Here is a 20,269-nt window from a genome sequence, read left to right as displayed (position 1 = left end):
TGTGAGTTATCCTCCTAGTTCGTGTTAGATTCTCTTAGTCATGACATGATGTCCTTGATTTTCAGACACAAATTGGTTTATTTATTTATTTTGGTGTTTGATACTCTTAGACTTGATATTCTGAAATTAGATGTCCTTGATGTGATGACTTTTAGATTTTGAGAATGATATGTAATAGACCCTAGTGGATTGTTGTTTCTTATTTTCGTAAGTTGGGCTTCCGCATTATTATCGTATTTCATAAGTTGAACAGTTAATATAAGTTGGGGTTGTATCGTTGGTTCTCCTATTTAGGAGGTTAAGTGTGGGTGTCACTCATGACCCATTTTGAATTGTGACAATATTAATGCTAATAAAAATAATAATTCAATCAAACATTAGGAATGACAATAATGTTGGATATATATTCTTTAGTTTTGCATTGATTTAGACAGTTAAAATACGTAATGTAATTTTATTCTTCTCTTTAATATTTAGTCATGTAATTAATACTTATTATACTTATTTTAGCATGACTTAGTACTTTTAAATTATGATCTATTAATATGCAATATTTGTTTTATGCAATTTATTTTTGAATATTTTATTATCATCACTCATTACATATTTTGTGTTATTTTTTCTAAGGACAACTAGTATTCTAGTTCAATTTGTTACTTTTTTTTGGTTAAACTTAAGATGGCTAATTCTGTACAAATATGAAACAAAATCTAAATCCGGACCCCAAAAATATCCTTTTTTAAGAAAATGGGCCTGGGTGCAATTGCCCATTTGGGCCTGTTAGCTTTTGGGCTTTGGGTTTACGATCTATTCTCTAGTGTAGAAAATAGTAATATTGGCACATTATTTGAGTACTCAAATTAGGAAGATAGAAGAAAATATTTTAAATGCATTAATGAAAAAAAAGTGGTTTTCAAGAATCAAGCTTAGCTTAATTGTAAAATTCCATGACCAAAGAAAAAATTAAACAAAAATAAAAGGAGTATGAGTAATTTTTTCATTAGGTGAAGGAATCTAAAGTATCACTTTTTGTTCACTTTTACTTGTTCAAAATAAATTTTATTAAGAAATAACTAATGAAGTGCATATTTTATCATAATACACAAATTAATTTATGTATAGTCTCAATGAACTTGAAAAATGTTTCAGAGATTGAATAGCAAAAGTGAAAAATTAATTCTAATATAGTGAATGAATAAAAGTGAACGAAGTGAGTACATATTTATTCTACCACCAAGGCATACTGTGGTGCAGATACGAATTCAAAATTTGAAATTCATATTTTCAGAATTTTAATTTTATATATATTTTGCACATCTACCCCAGTCATCATGAAATGGATTATATTTCCGCCCTTAATCAAATTAAAGCATTATGAACTCTAACAACGGAAAAAGTATTGAAAGAAAACATAATGCAATGTGAAACTAAGACTAGTCGTCTAGTCAAATCAATAAAATTTCGAATATCAAATTTATAAGAAGAACTTAATTATTTCCTTTAGGCAGAATACGTAAACATAACTTTTGACTTGACTTCAACCGACATTTATCCACTTTAATTTTAGGTATGCACAAATAAACATTTAAATTTGTATAAAATTAAACAAGTAGACTCACTCATCTTACATGACTAGTGACGAAGCTAAAAATTCAGTTAAGGATATTCAAGTTTTAGAGCCCGTTTGGATGGGCTTTAAGTTGGTCAAAACCAACTTAAAGCTCCTTTTTAGCTTTTGGACGTGTTTGCCTAATGCTAATTTTAAGCCATAAAGTTCTTAAAGACAGTCAAATATAAAAAGTTAGGATTCCTAACTTTTTTTTCTAAGTGCTTAAAGTCATTTTCTTTGACCATGGAAATTACTTTTATATCCCTTATATTTTAACTAAATTCCCAAACTACCCTTTTTATTCTTTTAACCCTAAAATTCACATCATTTTCCTCATTTAAGCACTTTTATCCAAACACTCATATGCTTATTTATAAAAATAACTTTCAGCACTTCAAAAAGTTCTAAAAGCACTTCATACATAAAAGTTATTTTTTTAAGCTCATCCAAACGGGCTCTTAATATATACATATGAAAAATATATTTTGATCTATATACTTCATATAATTATCTATATACATATATAGTATACTTTTTCAATTAAGGGTGTTCGACTGACCATTCATTACTATATATACCTACGCCCCTATATATTATAATTTGCATAAGATACACTCGAATTGATTTGTATTATATTATATAGGATAAATAGTATGTCAGTGGCTGTGGCTGTGGCTGTGGCTTTGTACTGCATGCTAAATAGATGTGGTACTACAACACAAAGTGTGTGTACTACAAGATGAACAAAAGTGGATGAAAGGAGTAATAATGAAAGTTTGGTCCAACTAATAATATACCAAATAAGCCGTCCAATCGAATCTTCCAACAGTTGGTGACATCCAACAAATGAAAAGCAAATACCTTTGGATGAATTTATGACCTTATAATATTATCAAAGGGTATGGTGTGACGGATGGAATAACAGAGACAAATTAAAATTTATAATTTTTTTTATGTGATTTTAGATTAATTGATATCTTATTGGTTTTAATTTATATGTTGGAGTTTGATCAAATACAAAATTTAAGAAAGATGGTAAGATTTTTGTAATCTATGCTTTAAAATCCGTCTTTAATAATCTATTATAAGGATAAAATGAAAATTGAAATTAAATTGTTTCTTTTAAGTAAGGAAAGAACATTCGTTTTGGTACATTGAAACAAAGGGAGTATACAACTATAGCTTGACTAATGCACCGGATTTTTGAGCTAAATATTTGTATATATTTAGCGAATTTTTAAATATAAACATAAAATTTGTAGAAAAGTTACTAAATTTACGTGAATTTATACTTTTATTCTATAGATTCTCCCCTGAATGAGAGCTCTTCTTCCTATAGAGAAGTTAAATTAGAGTCATGAAAATAAAAAAATAAAAATCTGAGATAATCCCCCCTCCCACCTTTAATGAGCCTTATAGAATCCTATATATCTGCTCCTGAATGTAATATTCATCTTTATCTAGAGATCTTTAATTCTAAATCATGAAAATAAAAGAATTTGTAAAATAATTTTTTTTTCTTATTTAATGAACCTTATATAATATGAATTTAAATTAATCGAATAAATAAATTTTTAATGTTTGATGGTTTAACAGAAATTTGGTCTTACAACTAATTGCACCTATCAGCAAGACTTACAATTTAACGGTATAAATATGAGTCTTGCATCAAATAATTGTGAATCGATAGAATTTTTTTTTAATTTTATCAAAGTCCATTTCAGTCAACAACATTAACCATATATAAATTTCTCCAGCGCACGAATCGTGACGTGTGTGCTAGGTGATTAACGAACCTCAACGCAGAAAACGCGACGTAAAAAATTACTAAAAAATCAATAAAAAAATATCTTATTACGAAAAAAGAAAAAAACTTCAGTGGCCTGTCAATTTTATGGTTAATTAACAGATATTTTATCCATGTCCTTGTTATAATAGTTCGATGATCAAGAGATTATAATTTAAATTGCATTGTTAATTAAGAATTTGAAACTAATGATTTTTCTTAACCATTATCGTTCAATTGAATTCACCTATTCCGCTTGTAAATACTATTTCATAACAAAAAGGATCTAATAAAGAGCTTCCCAAAAAATGAGAGATTTATGAAAGGGTGGGACATAAATCACCAAATATCAAATTAAAACGGAATTTATTATATCGAATTTTGGTTCTTATATTTATATTTGGTATCTACTTTTCATTATTAAATTATCGAAATTGAACTTTGATTGAACGCTCACCTCTAATGAATTGTTTACTATATACATATATATAAGTAACATTAACGAGTGATTTAGATATCTTGATTGACCTATACTGATAAATTCCTAATGTTAGTACTTGAGAGTGGAGATCTTACCTCTTTACATGATTTCTCTAAAAGCTAAAATGTCAAATATTGAATAAATTACGAACATATCTAGTCAGATTATCTTTTGCTTTAATTCATTATAATTAAATTGTCATACGAAATTTGATTTAATGAAAAATTAAATATTTTTTTTGTTATTGTTTTTGTCTTGTAGAATTTACATTACTTTTCATTTTAGCCTCTATGCTATATTTATTGCTTTTTTTTTTCCTCTCACTTGGAGCTGATACATTTGAGCCGAAGATCTTTCGAAAACAGCCTCAACCTCTATGCTATATCTATTGCTTTTTTTCCCCATTAATTGGAGCTGATACATTTGAGCTGAAGGTCTTTTGAAAATAACATCTCTATCTCCATAGATAGTGATAAAATCTGTGTATGCTTTACCCTTCTCATACCTCACTTGTGAGATTTCACTGTATAGGTTCTTATTGTTATTGAAATATTCAATATTTATATATAGACTTTTAAATATTAATTATCAAAATTAAAAATTTGAAAATATTGAACCGAATACGAAGGTTTGCTCATAGATGATTTATGTCCAAAAAGTCAATTGAAAAAGAAAAGATAAAGGACCAGGCTAGGCATGCGTTTACGTTACGTAAGAACATAATAATATTTTGTACTCAATAAAAAGTTTGTTCAAATCAACCAGCTAACCAATAGCTACTACTCATTTTAGTGCCAATCACATCTACAAATTTTGAACATTTTTTTTTAGAACATTTTCAACATTATTACTCCATAGATTCTTATGAAATTGAATAATATAAGTTTTTATTTTGTATATTATGGTAAGATGTGTATAACACAAAGCATGTCATATTATAAGAAAGGATTGTCAGGGTAAAAGGAAATAAACATACTAAGAATCGATTTGAATTGACTTATAAGTTTCTTATAAGCATGTACAGACGCTTATTTTTAAATAAACCATAAAAATAAGCAAGACATAGATTTAATTCATTATTGGTGAGGATAAAGAATAACATATATTCATGTGTTTCAGTTTATGTGACTTTTTTTTTCAGTCAAGAAAAAATATATTTTTCTATATTTAAAATTAATATATATATTTTTTTTATAATTGTGGTATTCAAGCCAACTTGTTCACACCTCCACCGACCACCACCAATAAGTATCGAACAATAGTTTAACTTTAATTTTTTTTATTTACAGATACACAAATATCTAAGGATTATTTTGAACCGCATATTTCAAAAGTCTTTCTTTCTTCGGAAAAGGGCCTAAAATGCCCTCGAACTATTGAAAATGGTACAAAAATACCCCCTATCCATCTATTGAGCCTAAAATGCTCTTGACATCCACATTTAGGTCCAAAAATGACATTTTCTTTAACAGAAAAGGGCATGAGGGATATTCTTGTACTATTTCCAATAGTTCGAAGGCATTTTAGGTCATTTTCCGTAATTAAAATTCTATTAAATATATTTTGAATTATAATTAATTTTAAATAATTAAATTCCAACCAATAGATTGCTGTCACGTGTTAAAAAAATTATTCAAATTATTTAATTAAAATTATGTTAAATAAATTTTAATTTATAATTAATTTTAAATAATTAAATTGTAACTAATAGATGGCCGCCACGTGTTTAAAAAAAATATTCAAATTATTTAATTAAAATTATATTAAAGAAAAAGTCATTTTTGGATCTAAAGGTGGATTATTATCGTATAAAATTCTAAAAATTAATGCCCTTGCCATCCACCTTTAGGTTCAAAAATGACATTTTTCTTTAACATAATTTTAATTAAATAATTTAAATAATTTTTTAAACATGTGGCGGCCATCTATTGGTTATAATTTAATTATTTAAAATTAATTATAAATCAAAAATTTATTTAACAGAATTTTAATTAAAGAATTTGAACAATTTTTTTAAATACGTGGCAGCCATCTATTAGTTACAATTTAATTATTTAAAATTAATTATAAATTAAAATTTATTTAACAGAATTTTAATTACACAAAATGACCAAAAATGCACTCGAACTATTAAAAATGGTATAAAAATGTCCCTCATGCCTTTTTCCATTAAAGAAAAGGTCATTTTTGAACCTAAAAGTGGATGTCAAAGACATTTGAGGCTCAATATATGAATGAACACATTTTTATATCATTTTTAATAATTCAATGATATTTTTGATCCTTTTCCGTTCTTTCTTTTAAAGTTCTGTATATAGTCAAATACGGTCAAATAAATTGAAACAAAAAAATAGCATTCTTTTGTCCTTTCTTTTATTCTGGTTCTATAAATAAGGAGTTAGACACTAACTCTCCCATCATCTCAAAAGTCCACATTTAGATAATTTTTCTCAGCAAAAAGCAAAGGCTCCCATAGTTTTTTTTTTAAAAAAATTTCTTCTCATTTCCTACATTTAACCATCATGTCTCAGGTACTTCTTTCTTTACCCTTCATTATTTTTTTTCTCTAGAAATGTTCATAATTTAATTTTGATGTGTTTTTTTCTAATATAAATTATTTATAAGTCAACAATAATCTTTGGATTTTCTAAAGGGGTTGATGAATTTTGGCTAAATAATCCAAATTCGAATTAGTTTTTTTTCTTCTTCACTTTAGCTGGAAACTTTGGTTCTTGATTTCAATTAATTAATTAATGTTAGGAGATCTGAATTAATACAAAATTGATCAATTCTGGGGTCTTGGTGAATGTTTTTTCTTGTTGATCTATTGGACTGTATGAAAACAATCTTTGATGATCACTTGAGAGAATTTATTTCCTGCACTAAACTGTTGAGTTAATTTCTGAGATGTTTACTCAATAGTTATTATTTGATTATTTGAGCGAGTCATGTTCTTTGTTAATGAAAATTAGAATCAAAAACAAAAATAACTTTTCGTGATAATAATAATTAGTTGAGTGAGATCTGAAAAATCAAACCTCAGAATTTAGTAAATATAGGGGGAGGTAGGTGATCTCTTTTTGAATTGATAAATTTGATTAAAGGAACTTAGAAAGAATGAAAAAAGGATTAACCCTTACTTTTCCCATTTTCCTTTTAGTTGACTCTTCAGTCTTGAAGTGTATTAAATTAATGGAAATGTGCATTTTGATTAGTGAATATTTACAAATCTTTCACCATTTCATCGCTTAATTACTCATGTATAATGATAAGATTATGTTGTTACTTTATATTTGAAAAATACCACAAATTATAACATATTTCCTACCTAAAGGAATTAAAACAATATCTTTCAATTGAATAAAAGGTAAAATGTGTTTGACAACTATATAAGTCATAATACATAAATATGACTTTTAACTTAGTTTTAACTGCCAATTATGATCTCTAACTTTACTAGTGTACAAGTAGGCACTTTAACTATCTAAAACTTGAACAAATAAACACAATCGTCCTATATGACATCTTACATGACAATTTTGTGTCGTACGGGACATCCTAAGTGTATTGTGTCACATAGGACACATGTGTCTAGTTGTTTGATTTTATACAAGTTTAAGTGTCTACTTGTGCACACCCAAATTTTGGAGGACATAAATGTAAAATGAGGTCAAATTAAAAGACATATTTATGTATTGTGCCAATATATAACACGGACAAAAATCAAATTGTATTAGTAAGAGGGACTAAAAGTATTATTATCCCATTATTTAATGTGTTTTAACATATTATAACATGTAATTTCTCATATTTTTTACTTTTTAGGTTATAGATTATTTCACTCATTAACTACATCTTGAATGCATCTCATATTTAATAATGTTCGAACTCTTTCTTCTTTAACGAGGATCATCAAAATAAGCAAGAGTACTATTTCGATTGAAAAATACCATTTATAAAAATTATCTTTTGGTTGGCATAATATATCAGCGTATAAAAATTAAACTAGGTAATTAATTTATTAACTTCTCCTTTTTATTTAAATGATGTGAGCAGACAGTTGTTCTCAAAGTTGGCATGTCATGCCAAGGCTGTGTTGGAGCTGTCAACAGGGTTTTGGGCAAAATGGAAGGTACATTTTTTTGATATATAAATGCACCTTTTATTTTATTCGTTTCATTTTATGTGAATTTATTTAACTTGACACAAAATTTGTTGTGCTAAAACATGTCATGATATATATATTTATGTCTATAAAAATTATGTCATAAGGCTAAAATGTGAATATTACAATTAAATTGTTCTCAAATATATAGATGCGTCGTTATTCTTTTTAGAGCAAACTAAATCAAGAGTTTAATTTATGAATTCTAGATTTTAGTCCTTTGGAGTTACTGCATTTTATTAAAAACAAGTGTTGCATAAACTAAAACAGACAGATCTAGTAATATTGTGAGCAACTAATTTGACTCAAATGTTCTTAACGAATATATGGTAGGTGTTGAATCATTTGACATCGATATAAAGGAGCAAAAAGTGACGGTGAAAGGAAATGTGGAACCAGAAGCTGTTTTCCAGACTGTTTCAAAGACCGGAAAGAAGACTTCTTTCTGGGAAGCAGAAGCACCAGCACCAACACCAGCACCAGCACCAATTGAACCCGAAACAAAGCCCGTGGAGGAAAAGCCCGTAGAAGAAAAGCCTGCAGAAACATCAGTTGAGCCCGAAGCAAAGCCCGTGGAAGAAAAGCCAACAGAAACTGTTGCTGCAGCATGATGATTGATACCTCAATTAATGGGCTGAAAATTTACACCATATGCTTAACAGTTTAATGAGAGTGAGAGCTGAAATAATTGTCTTGCTAATTTTCTGCATTTGGTTTTCATGTAATATTGATTGTAAGTCTTGCTGTCTACTATATATTTTAATTTGTGGATGTTTTGGATCATCTAAAGGATTACAATTTGAAATATAGTTTGTGTACACTTTATTCTGTATAATTTAACCAAACTTATTAATTAATATGTCCAAATTACACAAAATATCTACATTGATTATGTATGTATGTTATACTTAAATATATAAAACGTATATATATATATTTGCTGAATATCTTGTAAACTAGATCACCAAAAGATGTTGGATCGTAATTATTCCTAAAATAAAATATATTTGGTCCTAGTTGTAACGATCCATTAGGCCGTTTTGAGTATTAGAAATTTTTAGTTCATAAAAGACTCACCCCGTAAATTTTTAATTGGGTATTTTGGACTTTTTCATAACTATGGTTATTTAATTGAGAGATGAATTTAGATAACCTATTTAGTTAATGGGCTAAAGTGATAAATATATTTAATACCCTATACCACTTATTCTATATTCATTAAAGTAAGTTAATAGGTTTTATCACTTTAATACATAAGGGTTTTAGAAAAGAAAAGAAAAAGGAAGAAAAAACTTACCTGCAGCGTCACAAGAAGCGGCTGCACAGTCAGGTAAGAGCTTCATGATTGTCAAGTTGTTGATGTTTAACAGTTTGTTAGGATTATAATATAATGATACATTGTTAATGGGAAGACAATTGGAGGGCCAATGATTTACCAATGAATTCTTAATGATTAGGCGTGAGGATATAGAATTATAGTTATCAAACTAACAATTACAATACTACACCATTCTAACTAATGCTAGGCCAAAATATAAAGAATGCTAATTAGAATTTGGAAAACCAGCGAACATTAGCATGTGCTGATTATCAAAATAATTGGGTTGTATATTAACATTTTTTCACTGGATTTTTCATGCTCCAGTGGAGTTGGCGCTAATGGATTAGAAACAAGTTAAAATAGAGTCCTCGGTAATTTGACTCCAATTATTTCTTATAGTTATCACATTATAATTCAAGTTTTGATATATTAAGATAAGTAATTAAATAATAGGTGTATTGTAGTATATGATTATAATGAGATTTATGTTATTGAAAAAAATTGAGGCTTAACCCTAAGTTTGAGATTGAGGAAATTAATTATAGATTTGAGTAAGTTTTGGGTTTAAGCTAGATGTATATAGTAATATGGATGTCTATGGACTCATTTACTTACGAATACTATATACTTGTTAGATTGGAAACGTTCTAAGGCATTGAGGAAAGGAAAGGCATTGGAGAATTAGCTTGCTTAACTTCGGTTCTTCAGTTAAGATAGGTTATGGTTTTTATTCTATATCATAGATAGACTCTTAATAGTGATTGATATTCATAGAGTAACGTGTGAAGTTTACTACACATTTAATTGTTGTGGTTTGGATGGTTGATATGTTGTTGTGATTGGTCTGAAATTCCGAGAACGTGAAATCCATAATCTTGAACTTGCCCTATCAAAAATGGTGTCTTGAATAAAGAAGGCTTGATGAAATATTGTTAATGAAATGGAATGTAATCATGAAGAATGATAAATTAATTATATTTGAGTCGGGTGTCACGTTCCGATACGGTATATTTGGATCGGATGTCACGTTCCGACATGATATATTTGGATCGGATATCACGTTTCGATACGGTATATTTGGATCGGGTGTCATGTTTCAGCACGATAATATTAAAGAAAAACAAATCAAAATGACTTAATACTACCCAATCTCCAAAACTCATTTTTCAAAAAAGTGTGATGTGGAGGCTTGAGTCCTCATGTGTGATCTTGATGTTGTTGACTGGTTATGAGATTGTTCATTGTGTTGTCACTTGATCTTGTTGGTTGCCACCTGTTTAGTGCTATGGTTGATTTCCCACTACTACTTTATGCATATTGATTTCTATTTTGAGTCGGCAGATGATATCTACTCAGTACATGTTGTCCTGTACTGACCCCTACTTGTATCTTTTCTTGTTTTATTTTGTGGAGTACAGTGAGTGTTCCACCGACTTCGACTCGACCTCAGTTCTAGTCAGTCTCAAGATCATTGAATTTCAGGGTGAGCTATTCTTCTAGCTCGTGATGGATTCTCTCGGTTATGGCATGGTGTCTTTAGTTTTCGGACACATTGTGTTATTTGTTTATTCTGGTGTTTGATATTTCCAGACTTAGTTTTAGAATTTAGATGTCCTTCATGTGATGACTTTCAGATTTTGGGGAACATCAAGTAATAGATTTTAGTGGCTTTTGTTATTTCTGACTTTAATAAGATTGAGCTTCTGCAATATTATCGTGATTTATAAGTTGAATTGTTAATATAAATTGGGATTTATATCGTTGGTTCTCCTACCTAGGAGGTTAAGTGTGGGTGCCACTCACGGCCCATTTTGGGTCGTGACAAACTTGGCATCAGAGCTTTAGGTTCCGTGATCTCATCACACAAGGACAGGTCTAGTAGAGTCTTGCGGAACGGTACGGGGACACCTTTACTTTTCTTCGAGAGGCTACGGGACTTTAGAAAAACTCTATTCCTTCTTTCTTTCGTGTTATTACTTGAATCCGATTGGTATATAAGTGATATAAATTGGTATCTGACCTTCTTCACTTTACTTTCGCAGATGGCTTGAACTAGAGCAACAAGAGCACCTGAGTCAGCCGTTGGGGCTGTAGGCAAAGGAAGAGTAGCAACGAGAGGTCGTGGTAGAGGTCGCGGGAGGAAGCCCACCAGAGGCAGGGTCTAGACAGCTGGGCCAGCCAGGGAAAGATCAGCGACCCCTCCACCGGTTGATGAGGTAGTTAGAGATGATGTTGAGGTAGAAGAAAAGCAGGTTCATGAGAGAGAAACACCACCCCAGCCTACTCTAGAGATGATCCACCAGGTTCTCACCTATCTTAGTGGGTTATCCGATCATGGACAAGCTCCCCCAGCACCTCATATTTCAAAAGTACAACATGCAACTGTTGTGGCTCTCCGCATGACTGCGCTCTCAGGAACAAGCATGTTTTCTCAATTGACTACAGGTCTGATAATGATGAGTGACCAGCATGATCTCTTTGTTAATTTATTGAAGTTGAAATCCCCGGCCTTCAAGGGTACTGAATCTGAGGATGCTTATGATTTTCTTGTTGATTGTCATGAGCTGCTTCATAAGATGATATAGTAGAGCGATTTGGTATTGATTTTGTGACGTACCAGTTTCAGAGAGACGCCAAAATATGGTGGAGGTCTCATGTTGAGTACCGGCCAGCAGAGGCATCACCTATGACTTGGACAACTTTTTTTGACTGTTTCATGGAGAAGTATATTCCTCGAACCTTGAGGGATCGGATGAGGGATGAGTTCCTGAATATAGAGCAGGGGAGGATGTCTGTTACCGCTTATGACGCCAAGTTTCGTGCCTTAGCCAGACATGTGTGCCTCTTATCATCTTTGAGAAGTTGTTAGCACAAATAATAACATTAAGGGCACAATTTCCAGATTATCCAATTAAGGTCATTCGCCCTGATAATGTTGGAGAATTTACATCCCAAGCTTTTGATGATTATTGCTTAATAATTGGGATAAAAATTGAACATCATGTTGCTTATGTTCATACTCAAAATGGCCTTGTAGAGTCATTTATTAAGCACCTACAATTGATACCCAGACCTCTACTAATGAAAATAAAATTATCAATTATTGTTTGGGGTTATGCTATCTTACATGCAGCAGCACTTATACGTTTCAGACCGAAACATTATAATAAATACTTTCCATTATAATTAATATGGTCATGAGCCAAATATAGTCCATCTACGAATTTTTGGTTGTGCGGTATACATTCCTATAGCACCACCACAACATACAAAGATGGGCCTTCAACGAAGGTTGAACATCTATGTTGGGTTTGACTCACCCTCCATAATTCGATACCTTGAACCATTGACTGGAGACTTATTCATTGCTCGATTTGCAGATTGTCGGTTTAATGAAATAACTTTTCCATCATTAGGGGGAGAGATAAAGGAACTCGCAAGAGAAATTACGTGGAAAGAGAAATTACGTGGAAAGTTTCATCATTATCTCATTTTGATCCACATACCTGCACATATGAGCAGGAGGTTCAGAAGGTCATCCACTTACAGAAAATAGCAAATCAAATGCCAGATGCATTTACTGATTTGAAACGGATAACTAAGTCACATATCCCTGCAATGAATGTGCCTATCCGAATTGATGTCCTAAAATGACCATCTACTAGTATCATAGCTTCTGAATCCCAAACATGCCTTAAACGTGGTAGACCATTGAGTTCAAAGAATAAAAATCCTAGAAAGAGAAGCGTGAGGAATAATAAAGATACTACACAAGAACCTCCTGAAGAAGGTCAAGATTTGAGTAATCCTGATATTTCTTAAGAAATCAGTGAACCCGAGACTCAAGTGAATGAAGAACTTTCAATAAGTTCTACTAGTGATGAGATAAATTTAGATCGATAAAAAATTACGGTGGATAATATTTTTGCATATAATGTTGCACTTAACCTCATGCAAGATAGTGAAAGTCTTCAGCCTAAATCCGTCGAAGAATGTCGACGTAGATGTGATTGTCCAGAATGGTAAAAGATAATTCAATCAGAGTTACACTCACTTGCTAAACGTGAGATTTTTCGACCTGTAGTCCAAACCCCTGAAGGTATAAAACCAATTGGCTATAAATGAGTTTTTGTGCGAAAACGAAATGAGAAATGAAATTGTAAGATACAAGGCACGTCTTGTTGCACAAGAAATTTCTTAAAAACCCAGGGTCAACTATGAAGAAACATATTCACCTATTATGGATGGAATAACTTTTCGATATCTCATCAGTTTAGCTGTATATAAAAATCTTGAAATACATCTCATGGATGTAGTTATAGCTTACCTTTATGGTTCATTTGATAATGAAATTTACATTAAAATCCTAGAATGATTAAAATTGTCTGAAGCATGTACTAAGTCTCGGGAGATTTACTCAATGAAATTTTAAAGATTATTATATGGTCTGAAACAATCAGGGCGCATGTGGTATAATCGTCTTAGTGAGTACTTGATAAATGAAGGTTATATAAATTATGCCATTTGTCCATCTGTTTTTATTAAGAAAATGGATTGGTATACTTATGTATTTTGCTAACGCAACTAGACCTGATATAACATTTTCTGTTAATTTGCTGGTAAGGTATAGTTCATTCCCAATGCGAAGGCATTGGAACAGTATCAAACATATTTTGCGATACCTAAAAGGTATCATTGATATGAGTTTGTTTTATACTAACAAAAATTGTGTAGACCATATTGGTTATGCAGATGCAGGTTATTTATCAGACCCACATAAAACTCAATCTCAAACAGGCTATCTATTTACACACGGAGGAACTGCTATATCATGGCGATCTACAAAGCTGTCTATTGTTGCTACTTCTTTAAATCATGATGAAATAATAGCAATTCATGAAGCAAGTAGAGAATGTGTGTGGTTAAGATCGATGATATAGTCATTAAAGAAAGATGTAGCCTGAAAAATGATGTCAAAGTACCCACAGTTATATTCGAAGACAATGCCGCGTGCATAGCTCAATTAAAATGTGTCTTCATGAAAGGAGACAGAACGAAACATATTTCACCAAAATTATTCTGCACACATGATCTCCAAAAGAATGGTGATATTGATGTACAACAAGTTCGTTCGAGTAATAATCTTGTAGATTTATTCACAAAGATATTACCAACATCAACTATTGAGAAGGTAAGATATAAGATTGGAATGCGTCGTCTCCAAAATATCAAATGAAGTTTTCATTAGGGGGAGTAACATACGCGGTGCACTCTTTTTTCCTTAACCAAGGTTTTGTTCCACTGGATTTTTCTGTTAAGATTTTTAATGACGCAACAATCAAGACGTATTACCAGATGTGTGTACTCTTTTTCTTCACTAGGCTTTTTCCCACTGAGTTTTTTCTAGTAAGGTTTTAACGAGGCACAACATCTATGGGTGTTCAGAATAACTATGAATATTGTTTGTAGTAAGGTTTTAATGAAACACATTTCACGTGGACATCCAAGGAGAGTGTTAAAGGGCAAGTGTGCAAGTGGTTGTCCATTTGATCATTTTTTTATTGTAAGTGGAGCCCACTGTCCATTTGATTAGTTTTCTCCCACTTGTTATTTCAATATTTTCTTTGGCTATAAATATAATCCAAAGGTTCAATGGTAAAATGGAGATACAAAAAGAAGCAAAAGACATACATGACAAAACTCTTCTGCTCCTCTTGTTTTTATTCTCTCCGCATTAATTTGCTAAGTTAGTTTATTTCATAACAACATATACTTTTTCCTTTTCCTTTATTTTCTTCTTTCTTATTCTAATATTCTTCCTCTTGTTTGTTTTAGAAATTAGAAAATAGAAGTTAAATAAATCTTGTCCTGAAATAAAATTAGGATATATTAATTTTAAAAAAAATATTAGTTTTGAGAGATAAAATTGAGTAACGTTGAAGGCATATCTGAGATCAAATCCAAATGGAAGACATATTCGTTTTATTTCCGAAAGCTAAAAAGCAAAATTAGTAATTTTAGATTGTAAGTTTCAAAAAAAAAAATTAAAAAGAAAATTTGTGCCTTGTCAAACTAAAAAAATAAATTACATAAATTAAAATAAAGCATATATATTTCAAATAGCTCTTTTTTCAGACATGAATAATTCTTTTCTATATATGTTATGGTTGAGCACTCTTGAAATAATAGAGGGAAACAATATAGATAACTAATTAATTAAATGTAGCAATTTGCACGTATATACCTAATTTAATTTCTACTACTACTAGGTAGTTCTAATTGTCTACGCACACAATTGGACTTAGTTAGTTCGAACTATTTTGCTTCTCTTTAGATTCCACCAAATTATTAAACAAACGATGTTTGCTCTTTAATTAGTGATTCACCGGTCACTAGGTCGATGAAGAATCTCTCTTCAAAATATGTTCTTTGATCTATGATTCATCAGCCATTCTTATTCTCAAATCTGGTAAAGACGATGAAGAACCCACAGATCGATTACTCTCCTTTCAAGGTGAAGCCCATTTTTTGCTAAAAACTTTGGAAATGATCCTACAAGTCTATAGTCTATACTTCTTGCTTTGATGGCAATCGTTGGTTGCTTGCTTGATTGGGCGGCTTGTCCTCACTAATAAAAAAACAGCAATCCCTGCGCATCTTGCATACAATTTTTTCTTTTTTTGGGGGTGGGGTGGGGTCCCGAGCCTTACCTATATAGCGTCATTGTTATTTACAAGTTACGTCACTACATGTACTGCAGTGTAGCATTGAGTTCTCCTTTTAGATGGGAGTACAGTAACTATTGACATGGTCACAAATGTTGCACCTCAGCAACGAGGCGAATTACCAGACCTATATAAGTAAAATCGCGATTGCAGGTTAAAAAGGGAAGAATTAAGATTACTTATAGCGTCAACATTATTTTGCAAGTCATGTCAATGCAAGCGTATACAACATATCGTTATGGTATCTTTGAATTCCTTTTATTTGAGAGTATTGACTATCGACTTGTCACAAATGTTGTAACTTGGCAACAAATGGTTACTTCTACTTGTTCTTTTGCACAACTTGTCTTTGTTATAGAATAGGAATGGATCTAGTTTGTGGACAAAGTCACAAAATTTCAACATAGCAGTACTAACAAGATGAAAGAGGAAAGTCAAACCAGTATTTACAAATTAAGACATATATATGGGACATGCACAAAGATACTATTAACACATACTGGCAACCAACTAATCAAATAAACAAGATAATTCAATCTACAAGTGGGATTTGTTTTATCTTCGTCGAATCAGAAAGCAAAAGTTATCTTTTAACAAGGGAATATCATTTGTTGCATTCTTTAATTTCATGAGCATTATATTTAATCTGTTTCAGTTTAAGTGACACATCTTACTTTTTTTGTTTTGTTTCAAAAAGAATGTCATGCACACTTATAAACTTGAGAATAACTAACTTACACTTCCTATTTAACATTTAATAAGAAACTTTTATAACTAAACAAATATTAAGGGATGTTTAAGACGATAAGTTTCAAAAGTTTATAGCCACATAAATGCTATGATATATTGTTTAAAAATCTTTATTTTTTTTCTTAAACTCCATATTACTAATTCAAACTATGACATAAATTGAAACGGAGAGAACATTAGTACTACTGTAGTACAAGTGATTCCCAAGGAAATAGAATAGTTCACACCACTCAAATTGTTAATCCTTTTTCTATTTTTGTTACCTCATTTTCTAGTTCTAAGGTAACTAGTAATAAAAAATAAGAGAAAAAAAGTATGTCAACCTATTCATGGATGCCATAATGTGGTAGTTGTTGAGTTCTTCAAAGGTCAGACAAGCTCAAGAATACATCAACTATACACTTGGTATTATACAACCAATAATGTTTTACAAAAAATGTTTTGTTCTTTAAAGAATTTCTCAAACTATAAATACTCCAATATGTTCCTAAGTTATATCCATCACTTGAGGAAAACCAATTACTAAGAAAAATCCATAGTGTCTTTTGAGTCTCAAAATTAAGAATGGATTCAAAAGGCATCAACCTTTCAACTCTTGCACTTTTTGCTTCCTTGATTTTATCATTTTCATCATCTATTCTTGCTTATAGAACACCATATTGGCCACAAATTAAAGTTGGTTACTATAGATATACTTGTCCCTATGCCGAAAACATTGTACAACATGTTGTAAACAGAGCTGTGTCTCGTAATCCAGGAATTGCTGCTGGCCTTATTAGGTTACATTTTCACGATTGCTTTGTCAGGGTACGTACAAATTTAATGCTATAACATTTTTATTTTCTTAATTTGATGATTACATTAATTATCTTATAACGATAACGTGTCATGTGTGGTTTACTTAGGGGTGTGATGCATCTGTGTTACTGGATGGACCAAATTCTGAGAAGGAAGGTATTCCCAACAAGAACAGTTTACGAGGTTTCGAGGTGATTGATGCTGCAAAAGCTGCACTTGAGGCTGCATGTCCTGGAATTGTCTCGTGTGCAGACATACTTGCATTTGCTGCTCGGGACAGTTCCTACAAAGTTGGAAAAATATACTATGATGTCCAAGCTGGACGTCGTGATGGACGTGTTTCCATTGACTCTGAAACATTGGCTAATCTTCCTTCTCCTTTCGTCAATGCCACGGAACTCATCAAGAATTTTGCAAGGAAAGGTATGTCTGTTGATGAAATGGTGACCCTCTCTGGCGCACATTCTATTGGCATTGCACATTGCGGTGTTTTTGCTAGCCGTTTGTACCCTCAAAACAATCAACAGAATCTTCCAATTGATCCTGAATATGCAAACTTCTTGGAGTCCATTTGTCCACCAGAAGCACTTACAAATGGGACAGGAGCTTCTAATCCCATGAACCTTGATGCCTGGACACCAAACAGGCTGGATAACAGATATTACTTGGCTTTAAAGAGTCAAAAGGGATTGTTGATTTCGGATCAGGGATTGATGACAAACCCAACGACAGCTAAATTGGTGAACTACAATGCTAGATTTGGTTCCATTTGGTCAAGGAAGTTTGCAGCTGCAATGATTCACATGGGTACTTTGGATGTCCTCACAGGTCGTAACGGGGAGATCAGGAGGAACTGTCATTTCGTGAACTAATTAACATCTCTATCATTTGCCTTTGAGAAAGCTTTCGGCATTATTTCAACTTCTCCATCCTATTCAAGCTGCAAGGATGGTTCAATGCGTGTCCAATTTTTTTTTTGTTTTTTTTCTTCACATGGTTTGTTCAATTGAATTGTATTTGATTTCCCCCCAGTGTTTGTCCAATTGATTGAAAGATTTTTTTTTATATAAATGATTCATGCAGTTTATATTATTGAGAGTATTTTTAAATTTATCATGTCAAATCATCAAAAACTAATAATTGAATTAAACCAAGTGAAATTCTTTAGTGATATCACAACCTAGCATGCAACATTAAAATTTAAACCAAATGATACCCCTATTGTAAATGAGACAAGTTCAATCTTAAGCAATTGAAGAGTTATGTTGTATTTTGAGTTTTTGATGAATTAACAAACTATAGAGCAAAGGGACCTAGTGAAAGGACCTGGTCTTTCGAGTTCTTGACAAGCTGACAAAACTGTGGTGGTTGGAGCTGAGGAGCAGAAAGGATATCAGACCTCAACCAATGGCGTTGCTCCTAGGCTTGTCTCTCTTACAAAGAGAACTTGTTCACAAAAAACAACCTAGTTTTTGCAAATCAGAATGTTCAAAGCAAAAGTCATTCTCAAGGAAGAACACTGCTCAACTTCAACGAGGGACTTGATCAAGTGGTGTCTAGTCTTGAGTTGTATTTCGAGTTTAGCTTCTTGTGTTTTTATGTTGTAGATCTATTCCTGTGTTGTAAAGGAATATAGATCATTTTAGTTGCAATCACTATGAGTTGTGTTGTGGCTAGAGTTAGTCGAGTTGGGTGGTTGAAGTCTATGTTAACTAGAGGTAGTTGATATAGTGGGCAATAGGGTTATTGCTTTGTATCTTGTGAGTATTGGAGTTTGTATTGACGAGTCGCTTGATGTTAATGGAGTTTTGAGAAATCCTGTGTGACAGGTCGTGATTTTTTCTTCCCTTGAGCAAGGAGGTTTCCACGTAAAACTTCTCTGTCCTTTACTTTAAGCATTTACATTACTTCCTTCTATTAGTACAGTCAAGGGACCTGGTCTCTTAATCCGTGGTGGATTCATACAAGCCAACAAGTTAGTTTGATACTAAGGAAATGCATATGATTTCCCCAGGTTTTAGTAACATATTAAAAAGTTTGATGTATATTCAGATTTGTACGCGTCCAAATATAGCTTACATTATTAGAATGCTAGGCAGATATTTCATATTTGTGTGATATCTATATCAGGCCAACTACATGTGATCTTGCTAAAACAGCCATCACCTGGAGTAGTGTAAAACAAACACTCGTAGCTAAAAGAGTTCCCATATCGTCTATCGCACTTTTTTTCTTTCTAAATTATGTTCTTTGATAACATGTACTCAATAAGCACAATTTTACTTGAATATAAATGTTCAATACATGGTACAAAATCCTAGTTCTGGTATTCGAATGAAATTTTTTGATAAATTTGAGATAATATCAATTTATTCCGCTTACTCAATTTTAACGGGAGCTTGTAGCCTTTTAAATAATCTTTTGGTATAAACATACTCCAACTGTTTTAAGAAGTATGGCAAAAAGAACATCTCTAGATTCAGAATCCGTCAACAGTGTTTGGAAAAATGATAATCTCACTCAGGATAATAGTTACGCTAAATAGCAAAATAACAAGAGAGTAACAACGACATCAAATATTATAAAGGGGTAAATATGATACAATAATAATGATGACAACTTGGTAGTATCAAA

General features: G+C 31.6%; 2 protein-coding genes across 2 annotated transcripts; both read left to right on the top strand.

The window, feature by feature from the left end:
• Window positions 1-6,282: 6,282 nt before the first annotated feature.
• LOC129899871 (copper transport protein ATX1-like) lies at window positions 6,283-8,812 on the top strand. The gene is made up of 3 exons (XM_055974874.1): window positions 6,283-6,407; window positions 7,933-8,008; window positions 8,375-8,812. The coding sequence occupies exons 1-3, from the start codon at window positions 6,399-6,401 to the stop codon at window positions 8,650-8,652; spliced, it is 363 nt and encodes a 120-aa protein (XP_055830849.1). The 5' UTR covers window positions 6,283-6,398; the 3' UTR covers window positions 8,653-8,812.
• An 8,560-nt stretch (window positions 8,813-17,372) lies between these two features.
• On the top strand, window positions 17,373-18,706 carry LOC129886530 (peroxidase 5-like). Its single transcript, XM_055961244.1, has 2 exons — window positions 17,373-17,644; window positions 17,743-18,706. The coding sequence occupies exons 1-2, from the start codon at window positions 17,402-17,404 to the stop codon at window positions 18,505-18,507; spliced, it is 1,008 nt and encodes a 335-aa protein (XP_055817219.1). The 5' UTR covers window positions 17,373-17,401; the 3' UTR covers window positions 18,508-18,706.
• Window positions 18,707-20,269: the final 1,563 nt, after the last annotated feature.

The sequence above is a fragment of the Solanum dulcamara genome, chromosome 1, assembly GCF_947179165.1.
Source record: "Solanum dulcamara chromosome 1, daSolDulc1.2, whole genome shotgun sequence".
Taxonomy (NCBI): domain Eukaryota; kingdom Viridiplantae; phylum Streptophyta; class Magnoliopsida; order Solanales; family Solanaceae; genus Solanum; species Solanum dulcamara.
The sequence above is the reverse complement of the archived record's forward strand: the minus strand, read 5'-3'. Positions and strand labels throughout refer to the sequence as shown.